Raw genomic sequence first — 11,831 nt, forward strand, 5'->3', positions numbered from 1 at the left:
TTTTGTTTATTTATATATCTACATCCTTGTGTATATTTAAATCGCGTATATATATTTAACTATACATCTGCTCCTATACATACATTGTCTGTAAATCTACATCTATAAGCAAATAGTGAAAATATTTATACTGGAAATATTGGAGCTCTGGTATGAACTGTTGCAGTAAAAGCCCTTCAGGTGATGGTTTGTTCTGTGTTTTGGTGTGAGTGTAGCAGATTTTTTGGTGATCCCTGGCTGTGTGTTTGCCGCCTAAAGCAGCTCCATCAGCATCAATGATCAATGCAGCTGCCTACCTGCCCTCCCTGGGAAGCGGTGTCCCATTTCTGCTGCTTTATCCTGCTGCTCCCGCTGCTGGGACAGAGAGAACAAGGAGAGGTTTGTTACTGCTGCAGCTTTCCCCCCTGACACCACAAACCCACCACCAACCAGGAACCAACCAAAAAAACAAACAAACAAAAAATGATCAATCAGCTTAACCAGCACTGCCTGCTCCAAAAAATACTACTGACAAAGGGCCACCTAAATCAAAGTTACAGGTAGGGCTGCAAATACTTATTTTCAACATCAATAATCTGCCGATTATTTTGTCAATCAACTGATTAAATCGGTTGGTCTATAAAATGTCAGAAAATAGTGAAAAGTGCCCCTCACAATTTCCCAAAGCCCAAGTTAACATATTTAAGTTGCTTGTTTTGTGCGACCACCAGTCCAAAATCTTTCTTTCACTTTACTTTCTTAGAGGACAAAAAACCCTGCAAATATTCACATTTGAGAAGCAACAATCAATGATTATTTTTTCTTCTGTGGATGATTGATTGATTGATTGGTCAACCAATCATTTCAGCCCTAGTTACAACAAGCTTTGGATATTGTTATTATTTTAAATTATTATAAATCATAAACTATGGGAATAACAGATAATACCGAAAATATATATATATATATATATATATAAACAATACAATGTATATAGGCTATAATAACATCAAACTTATAAAATAATAAAAACAATACATTGCTATTTAAATATAAAAACATTAACTCACTTATTAAATTCACCCCAGTTAGAAAGGTTGACTCTCTCAACACCCCAGGACAGATGCGCTGAAATCAAGCAAAATTAACAGCCTAAATACTCTAAAGAAATCAATAAAAAATTGATAAAATAAATGTGACTCAAATAAAAGGAGAACAAATAAACCAAAAAGAAAATCCAGATTAAGACAAGTGAGAAAAGTTTTAACATGAGCTGCCACATAAAGCCGCCGACATCTGATTTCCTCATTTAGGCTTTTCCAAACTCTTATAAGAAATGGAACAGGAAACATTTAGGACTTTCATTCAGAAATCACACTTCATCTTCCTGAGGTATAAACAGCAGATCAGAGTCGCGTGTAGGTTTCCCCCTCGGAGGTGACTCACCTTGATAAATTAGGATAAAATACAAAGATAATAAGTGAAAAAGCCTTTTCCAGCTACGTCTTAAATAGGGATCCATTCGTGTTTCGCGGATCCGCAGTCAGTCGGGTTTGGACAGCATCACCTGGTGAAAACCCTCCGGCTGGACTCCCGCTGCTCCCTGCGCTGCTCCATCCGGCTCATCCCCGGGCGGCCCGCCGCGCGCCTCAAGAACCGCTGCACCTGCTCATTAGCATAAAATATGCACAGGTGGGCGCGCGAGTGGGCGGGGCCGAGCCGGGGAGCCAAACACACGCGTGCTGTGGAGTTTATACTGATGATCCGACCTGCTGACTGTAATCATCAGAAAACAGAGAGCCACCATCTGAAAGTAAAAACACTTCTGTTTGCAGATTAAGTTTGATTTGATGATATAATTCCCAATCAAATTAAATAGCCCATAATTCAAATAACAAATAACAAAACACCAAACTCAGTGAGGTGCCTTGCGTCTATCAGTTTGCTGTTTTGCAAGGTGTTTACACTGAACCACAGCCCCTTCCTGGTCCACAGTCAGTGGAGCGTCACAGCAGCATGAGCAGAGAAACTATCATAGAAAAGGAAAATTAGCACAACTGAAAGAGCTGGACATTTTTCACAAGATGAATCCTCTCTTCTTATTCCTCAGCAGCAAATCTGGTTCAGATGTGTTGGACAGACTGAGACTGAAACACAGCAAATGTTCTTCTTTCACTCAATTAGTCAATGTTTACTTTAAAATGATATTTTGTGCAACACAGTATGGTGCAATTTGCAACACATTCGAAAATTAAATTAATGCACTGAATGAAAAAAATGAACATGAAATGCAGGGAAAGCAAATTGACAGATTTAAAATTCTAATAATTGTAGTAACAATTAAGATTTAATTGTAGTTAAAAGTCTATGTTGCCTAATGTTGCTTTCACATTGTCTTTATGCCTTTTATGTTTTATGTAAAGCGTTATGAATTGCCTTGTTGAAACGTGCTATACGAATGAACTTGCCTTGCCGAATAACTTTTTTAACTTTTCAAACTAGACATGCAGACAGACTGTCAGGACATTTTCTCAGTGATAAACATGGTGCTCTCTGGATGAATCTCTTTGATTTGAATCATCTTTTTAGCCCCAGTTTATATGTTGTACATTAAATCCAACATTTGCATTGATGATGTAATGTAGCTTCTAGGGGCCAGTAGTACCACATATACGGTATAATGGAGCATTTTCCAGAAAACTGTGTTTCAAAGTGAAGCTCTGAGTTTGTTTTCCTTTTTGTTGGATGACCCGTCCTCTGGTTGCTGTTCATACAGTGACGACCTGATCTCAACCTGAACATACAACCTCCTGATACCTGACCGGAAACGTAAACCTTTAACGTTGCTGAGGTGACCCCAGTGTCACCGGCTGCACAGACTTGTATTAGCATGTGAAAGTCTGGTTTTCGGGAGAGGAAACACTTCCTGCGTCTGTCTGTCTGTCTGCTGTCTGGGTAAAAAAGGCCTTTGACTGACAGAAGCCCTCAGAGACCCCAACGGGCTTTGTGTCGCCCAGCCAGGTGGTGTCTGCTTTCATAAAAGGAAACAGGACCAGGAGAGAGGGGGGCAGAATGGAGGGAGGTTTTAAGAGAACATCATTTAAAAAAAGAGAAAGTGATTTCTGATTTGCATGTGTAATTTCATCTCTGGATCTCACATACACACACTCCTACAGCTCCTAGTGTTTAAACCGTGAAAACAGAAGCATCCGCATACAAGGCTTTTGCCCCAATATACACACACACACACACACACACACACAGGCACACACACATGGCGCCTGCTTTGTGCCCTGCAGACTGCTCATTAAAGGTCCCATGAAATGACTGATTGTTTTCTGTAGATTTATGTGTTTCTGCATGAACTTACATGTTGTGGCAGGGCCTGAAGAATAAGTCTGGTGTTATTCTTTCTCAACACTTTCTGACTTCCCTAACCTGTTTGCACTCACACACACACACACACACACACACACACACACACTACAAACCCATTAGTTTCTATTGAAGATATAAGTCTACAGCCAAGATCGCTGTTCTGTGAGACTGTACTTAAGCTTTGAGCTAAGTGCTAACATCAGCATACTAACTTTCACAATGACAATGCTGATGATGTTTAACAGTTATCATTTTACCACCTTAGTTTAATGTGTTAGCATGCTAACATTTGCTAATTAGCAATAAACACAAATTACAGCTGAGGCTGATGGGAATATCTTTAGTTTTCAAAAGCATTTAGTCATAAACCAAAGTATTGGACAATTTAAATATTGACCCGATGATGGCGCTAGATGGAAAGTTAAGAGATCACCAAAGTCATTACAGCCATGAATGTCTGTAGTGCTGCTGAACCCCAAATCGCTCCAGATGGTTAGCCAGCACCCTGCGTGGTAGCTCGCTGCCATCGATATGTGCGTGAATGAGCGGCAAAAACCTTGTAAAGCGCTTTGGATGAAAGCGCTATATGAATGTAGCCATTTACCATTTATTGCCTTAAAGGCTAAATAACAGAAACACCTCTGTATAACACAAAACAGTTCAACAGCACCACAAACCACATCCTCCAAAATGATCATACAGTTGAAATCAAACCTCTGTCAAAACAGTTTCAACACAAACTGAACATTATAACCTTCATGAAGGGAGGATTTATTACAGGACAGTTGTATTGGACTGCATTCGTTTTGAAACACGGCAGACTGCAATCTACACAAACTGTACAAGTAGATCAACAGCAAAACAAAATCCAGGTGCAAAGTAAAACATTCATTGTTTGGAATTTGGACACCGTTCTCAAAAAACTCCTGCGATCGCTCCCAAACTAAGACATTAAAAAGGCAACCGAGCAATTGAAATTCAAAGATCACTGAGCCAACACTTCCACCTGTCCATGGTCTTATCTATGAATTTCTAATTGTGTGTTTGTGTACACAGAGGAGTGAGAAATAAAGTACATGAACCGTCTGCTAATCTGTAAGGAAACCGAGAGTATTTATTTGACTCCAGTTACTTTCCGATACTGTTACTATATTAAACATTTTTCTTCTCACAATCATGATAGAAGAAATACTTGACAGCTAAATCTGGTAACTGACAGCCGCTGCAGGTGAAAGGAGATTTTTGATGGTAAAATCTGAATCCTTGATCAGTTAAGATTTTCTAATCGCTCTTCTGTTTTTCTACAGTTTAGCCTCACACTCAGTCTGAGCTGCTCGCCTCTCAGAACAGAAACTGCTGTGGGACAAAACTTCTGATCTGTTAGAACGATTTTGGATATCAGGGAGGACAATCACAACTGTGCAAATTAAAATTTGGTGAAATGAAAAGTTTAAGCATTTAGTTTTCAAATTAGTAAATGAGACATATATACTCAAGTGTGGAATATAAAAACAGCTTGGAATGGACACAATCTACATTTCCAACAGAAGTAATGAAGTTGTGATAACTGGGATAAAACAAATAAATACCAGTCATGTCCCCTCTCAGCTTCTGTAAATCCTTTATCATTTCAAATCAAAGGCAAGTTCTTACACAGACTAATGATCGAGTATCACATCTTGAAAAAAAGACTAAAACCTCTCACTATCTACACATCAGGGAATTAAAAATGCATAAATATATACACAAAGAGTTTTGTTCATAAATGGTAAATCCACCCTTGGAAATATTTGACACATTTGAAAGAAGATAGCTGTCAGAAAAGTTGAAAACATTAGAATATGTACAGAATGTGAAGAGTGTCCCCACTTTAAGACCTTTTACAGGTTTGTTCATCTGTGGTTTCTTTTAGAGCATCAGACAACAAACAGTGGAAACTATCAGCCAGACACAGATTTTATATTTTTGAATATAAATTCATCATTAAATGTAAATTAAATCCAACAAACAAATTGAGCTGGACATGAATCAGAATGATCTCCCATCTTTGTTTCCTTTGAGAAACTTCCACTGCTTTTACTTTTATGTTTTTTAGACTTAAGATAATAAAACACCTCTTAAGTGAGACAGCAGATTAACAGAGGGTTAACACTCCTTCTTCGCTGCGTTCAGTGTGTGTGTGTGTGGGTGTGTGTGAACTCGGTGATCTTTGGATAGAGTCCTACACACTGCCTGACATCCTGCGTTATCTGGGCCGGTGGTTGGCGAGCAGGAAGTCCTTGTCTTTGCAGGTGAGGCAGAGTTTGAGGTTCCTGAGTGAACCGCCGGCGGAATAAAACGCCCAGACGCCCATCAGGAACAAGATGACGTAGGTGGGAACCAGGCTGGCAACGTACTCGGGGTTCTGGAAGGTCTGCATGAGGTGATGAGAAACAGATCAACACAAAACATGAAAATACATAAAAAAATAACTAACTTTAGTTTTTGTTCTTCTCCTGCTTTTCTTTTCTCGCTCTCTTTTTTTTTTATGAATGTAGTGCCACCCACCCAACCCTCATCTCCCCGTCCCTCATCCCTCAGCAACACTCACCAGACAGGAAACGACGAGGTGGCTGATGACGACAGCAGCCACCGCCCACCAGCGCTGCTTCTCACAGGCGTCGAAGAAGACGACGCCCCAGAACATGTGGAGCAGGATGATGGCCATCGTCATGAAGGCTGGAAGAGGAAAAGTGTTACATGCAGGATTCAATAAACTCCAACTAAGCTACTCCTCATCAATTTCACATTATTGCTGTACCCATTTTTCCTTAACTTACCTCATCTACGTCAGTTAGCAATTTTCTAAATTTCCCAGAATGCCTTTTGACAACCCCCAGGAAAGGGGTGGGAACATTTTAATTTCCGTTTGTATGAGCACAGAGAGCCAAACAGTTTAATGACTTTACAGACTAAATACGTGCTCGTTACTTCATGACACAAATATATGCTCGGGACAAAGACACAAACATCAAACACACTGTAGCCAAAAGCTGCTGAATTTGGTTTTGTCCAAAAACTGGACATTTCTGTGGGCATTGGTACCTGAGGACAGGAAGTAGTGCTGAGAGTCTCCATGGATCCCCACAGTCCCCGGCCCCACAGAGTCAGCCAGGATGTTCACCACCGAGAACGCTCCACTCATGAAGCCGAAGCCAAGACCGGACACTGAGAGAAAACAACGACAGAGGGGCGTTTGATTCCACTGCTACATTTTATACTAGAACCTGACTGACACATCGGCACAGCCAATACTAGCAGCCGACTTTAATGTATCACAGATATATCCGCACTGGGGTACATGTTGGCCGCTTAGCTACAAGAACTTGCAGTGCAGAAATTATAAATATGTTTCAAGGTAATTTAGAAACAGAAAATGTGTCTCGCTGTAAAACGTCTCGCTCAGTAGATATCTTTATCACAATTCTTTAATCAAATTTAAGAGATCCTTGGATGCATGTCTTTATGTGCTCCAGCAAGTTAGTATTGTGCTTCTATGACGTTGGGGGACTTGAGACACCGATTTTTAAAAAAGAAGGGTTAAAAAAAAACGAAGCAGCAGAGAGTGAGATATCCTGACTTTTAGTCCGTAGTATCATGCAACTTAATGGCATCTTTCGTTAGATCTTCCCTGCCAGGTAAATGTCCACATCTTTCAAACTCCAGGCCACAATGTTTGAAACGCAGGCTTTCCATTTAAAATTTCAGAACCATAGAAGACATAATACAACTCTTTTCACTGGCTGAGTACTAGTACTCCCATGACTCCCACGTAAACTGAATTTGAAGTGTAAAATTGGTGGAGTGCCCCTTTAAAAAATAAATAAATAAATAAATAAATACAGGCTGAAATATAGTTATCAGATGTTGTTTAACTCTCAAATGTCTCATGTTGAATCAAAAAGCAATGTGAGTAGTAATGTGAACTGTAACTGTACCGTAGGCCAGCTGCCGTATGGAGATCGGCATGGTTTCCTCCTGACTGAGAGTGAGGAGGCCTTCATTTGCTTTCCTGCAGGAAAACACACATGTCAGCGTTTAAGTCCCTAGTTTCACTGTGCGCTGTAAACAAGAAAATCGATGTATGTCAGTTAGAGGAAGATGATAGGGGCTGCAACAAACAACATTTAATAGAAAAAAGACCAAAAGGTGGGAAACTGGAACAAGCTGGGACACCAGAGCAGACAAACATGCTGGGACACTCTCTCAGTATACATACTTTGTGTGGTAAAGGGCAGCACCTGCCATTCATTTCACTGCAGGATAACTGGCAGATTATAAAACATTAGTGGCCTCTAGTGGCTGCTGGTGTCCGATAACATTAGCTGTGTCCCAGTTCCCCACTACATCCCAATTCAAAGCAGGTTTTGAGTATGTAGCGCGAGACAACTAACTAAGCTAAAAGTCAGTGTGTATACTAAAATACACTTGATTTTTGAGTGTGCTGGTCATGAACACTACTGTCCCGTGATGCAATGTACAAAGGAAACAGCTGGTGAGACAGCTGCAGAAAAAGAAAAAAATAAGTTTTAAATATTTAGAAAGACATTTTGCTTTCTCCTTGTAAAGTTTAACTGGCACTCTGAAGTCGCAGTTTGATTGACTGCACGCGTATTGCATTATTTCCTGTTACTATAAAAAACGCTTATGTGTCTTGATTTGTTGTATACTAACAAAAAGAACAGTAAACAAAATTGTATATAGAATAAACTGTGTACAATTAGTAGTTTCTGCCATCAGGATTATCTTTACATTTTCCTCCCCTCCTTCAGTCATGTCAAACTTCTTACAGTAATTATAAAAGAATGCAGTGGATGTTTTTCAGTCAGATTTATCCCAGTCAAGACTTCACAGGCATCTCAACACAAGCAGTAAAATCCCACTGCTGTCAGAAACAAAATCTAATGAATAGTTTCTGCAAGTGAATTTATGCCAAAAAATAAAACTCTACAATGAAGGATGTGATGGAAATCTAATGATAATCATTGTGATGGTAAAAGGTTCAGGACCAGACTCACACTGAATATAATCAGAATGAGTCTGTCAGTGTTATTACGGAGACTGTTGGGGACGACTGTGTGTAAAACCTTCGGAGAGCTGTGAACACTGTGGCAGCGACTTACTTCAGCAGCTTGTAGTAAGCGAAGCGGAAGGTTTCCTGCAGCAGGACGGACAGAACCACGCCGAAGATGAGGAGTCCTTTCTGCTGCACCGCACTGTCCTTATTACTGATCTGAACCGAGATGAACCACACCAGAGACGACAGCAACAGAGACACCAGCCAGAAAAATGCTCTGGGAGGACAAATAACACATACACAATTAGTTACATGAAAAAACGCTCAGGAACAGGCAGGCATGACCATATTTTAATTATGGCACCTGAGGGGATTCTTAAATATATTTTGTTTGATTTCAGTCCAAAAACTGTCAATTCTATGTATATTTCCATTTATATTGTTTATTTCTTTATATTGACCTGTTTATGTTTCATTAAACCTTCGTTAAGGTCTTAGTAGTCACGAATGGATGTGAATGTGGAGGCAGAAATGATGCCTTACAGTCTAAATAAATTAGGGCAATTCCCACAGGGTATTCACGTTTTGACAGGCTGTCCATTTTTGGCACAACACCGGCCTGACGATCAGGTACAAAAACAGGATGAAATGTCCTTCACGGCTTACTAAGCAGGAGACAGCAGGACATGAATGTTTCATATGTATCATCATATGGCAGGTTACTGTATTCAGCACTGAGATAACCTCATGCCAAACCTGCAAAACAAGACTAACTGAACTAAAAACACAGTTGTTTCTAATATTCTGACACCCTCATGTAGGGCTGCTACTAATTATTATTTTCATTTTCGATTAATCTGCCGATTATTTGCAGAATTACTCCATTAATAGCTTGTATATGTTTAAAATGTCATAAAATAGTGAAGAATGTCCATCTCAACTTCCCAGAGCCCCATGTGACATCTTCAGGTTGTTTTGTCAGACCAACAGTCGAAACACCAAAAGGTATTAAATATATTATCATAAATGACTAAAAACATAAAAATGATCGAAATTGTGGCCGATTCATTTTCTGTCAATTGTCTAAAATAATTGACAAATCATTTATTTTTATTTATATATATAAAAATAAAAAGGATGAGAGACACCTTTTTAATGAACTGAATAAATACCTCTCTGACACTGTAAAAACAAAAACATTTAAAAACCTTTATTAATTAAATGTTAATATTTGTTGCTTGATCCTCATGAGCCCACTTCTCTAACTTCTCATTTTGGGAACGACTCCCTAAATTACAAACCATTAAATTATGCCATTAATAAAGCAGTGAAATCATGTATGATTTTCTGATTTATTTTCGATAACACTAATTAAACTGTCACTATATATTACATATTATAAAAGCCTGGTCAGTAATGAAGTTGGACAACACTTTTTTTTTGTCCTTGGTAAAGTTATAACACTGGCCTGTTGCTGATAAAACAATGCACAGGTTGCTAAAGGCAAAGCTAAAGACAAAATATAACGTTTTTGGTCTTTAAAGTGTAAACGCAGGTTTGAAACTACTTAAGAAGTAAAGTTTAGTTACGTTTGTGTCGCTTGGTTTAAATGATGGATGACAATCAGTGAAACCCATAAAATCCCCTCAGACCTTCACGGTTCCATTATCGGACAGATATCAGCAGCTGCTGTTGATCTTGTTCGGCCGTTTCCTCCACAGCACTTTATTTGTCTCCAAAAGTACCGTAAAACCAAATGGAGGTCTGAGTATAAACAATACCAGCAAATAAAAAGTACTTGGAAACGGAGAAACGCCAGTCTCTCGTCCAACATTAAGTTAACGTTGTCTTTGGTTGAATAGTTGGATCAAAGGATGTTTGGACTCTAAAACTAGATATTTGAATTGCCGTCTCTGGTGTGTCTCAGGTTAGTGTACAGTTATGTGTGAGAACATCTGGGGGGGGGGTTGTATGTATTATAAAAAAAGAAACAAAGTGATGTCCGAAAATGGAAACTAACGGTAGCTAGCTAGCTAGCTAATGAAGCGGTCTGTTAGCTAGCAAGCTAGCGCAGGTTAATACTTCGGTTTTATCTAATCAAACACGACAGTAGCGTCGGTATCACCCTGCTATCACGAACATACGTTTAATATAATCCCACTTTGGATAACAAAGATTAACTCTCACCCTGCTATGAGGAAAATGACCCTCAGCGGATCCCGGGCGATGGTAAACAGGAACAGTGCGATGGCTGGGCCGAAGGCGATGAAGGTGCAGCCGAAAAACACCGACGCCGTCATTTTGACTCTTTGTGTGGGGAGGGGAATCAGCGGCCAGCAGCGCGACCTAAAGCGCCTTGTCTTGTTCCACAAAAAGGGGTGATTTACAGATGTTTCTCTTTAAACTTTTACAAATCGTTGCCTTTGCTGGGAGAGCTCCCGCTACTTCCACTAGCTTATCGCAGGGTCTTCTGATGACGTCACGTCAATCACGTGACTGTGGGAAAGAAAAAAACGCTTCCGCCCAAAACTTTATTGCAAAAGGAAATAATTACTAAAAACACATTCAAAACCACTAGTTTACTTAAAATCTGTGAAACAGCATTTAACAGTATATAATGTATTGCTTACTTGTATGTACATTTTTTTATTTTATACTCTTATTTCATTTATTTGTAGAAATATAGCCTATATTTCATGTACATTATAGGGGAGGATTCTACTGTTTATCTTGCAATGCAATAAGGTTGTCTGTGTGGCGATTACTTTGCAGTAATTTGATTGAATGGTAATGGTAATACTGTATAAACCACTAAAGCACAATTACAAACTGAAGAACTAAATGCTCTATGGTGGCAATCTGGCCCTGCACATTCAAGTCACTTTTATTTATGTAGCCCAATATCACAAATCCCAATTTGCCTCAAGGGGGTTTACAATCGGCACATTCAGATAGATATTCTGTGCATTTCACAGGGTTTTTTGTTTTCTGATGTTGTGACAGAGGAAGGACAATCATCTACATCTGATAATTATCTAATCTAATCATCTCATCTACTGCACTGTTAACTATTTCTGTCCATAATTTGAACTACTTAATATTCATTGCACTGCTGTTCTGCCCAGTCCAATTCATTATTGTACATATCCATCAGTATACTTCTGTTTACAGTAATGCCATCTGTATATAATGTCCATAGTACCACTTGTAAAATATTTTCATAATACTGCTCCATCCTGCATTTATGCACACACTTTATATCCTGCACTTGCTTATTGCACTTCTGGTTCGACCTAAACTGCATTTCGTTGCCTTGTACTTGTACATGTGTAATGACAATAAAGTTGAATCTAATCTAATCTAATCTAATCTAATAATCTCTCAAGGTTATCTTTTTGTTGACATTTCATCATATAAA

General features: G+C 39.1%; 2 protein-coding genes across 6 annotated transcripts in view; both read right to left on the reverse strand.

Annotated features, from left to right (window-relative positions):
- otog (otogelin) overlaps nt 1-2,131 on the reverse strand; it is a 70,275-nt gene extending 68,144 nt beyond the window's left edge. For 3 of the 5 annotated variants that reach the window (XM_044216343.1, XM_044216253.1, XM_044216604.1), the window contains exons 1-3: nt 1,426-2,131; nt 1,050-1,107; nt 297-354 (exon numbers count right to left, since the gene is read on the reverse strand). In XM_044216343.1, coding sequence (XP_044072278.1) covers nt 297-354; nt 1,050-1,107; nt 1,426-1,501 — 192 coding nt within the window. In that variant the 5' untranslated portion in view covers nt 1,502-2,131. The remainder of the gene's footprint in view (nt 1-296; nt 355-1,049; nt 1,108-1,425) is intronic. The other 2 variants (XM_044216430.1, XM_044216521.1) reach the window with 2 other exon arrangements.
- A 1,967-nt stretch (nt 2,132-4,098) lies between these two features.
- Nucleotides 4,099-10,907, reverse strand: aph1b (APH1B gamma secretase subunit). The gene is made up of 6 exons (XM_044216828.1): nt 10,601-10,907; nt 8,520-8,690; nt 7,335-7,408; nt 6,442-6,564; nt 5,948-6,075; nt 4,099-5,770 (listed from the first exon to the last, which is right to left on the reverse strand). Exons 1-6 carry the CDS (start codon nt 10,711-10,713, stop codon nt 5,603-5,605), a joined length of 777 nt encoding a protein of 258 aa, XP_044072763.1. The 5' UTR covers nt 10,714-10,907; the 3' UTR covers nt 4,099-5,602.
- Nucleotides 10,908-11,831: the final 924 nt, after the last annotated feature.

Source organism: Siniperca chuatsi, linkage group LG1 (assembly GCF_020085105.1).
Source record: "Siniperca chuatsi isolate FFG_IHB_CAS linkage group LG1, ASM2008510v1, whole genome shotgun sequence".
Taxonomy (NCBI): domain Eukaryota; kingdom Metazoa; phylum Chordata; class Actinopteri; order Centrarchiformes; family Sinipercidae; genus Siniperca; species Siniperca chuatsi.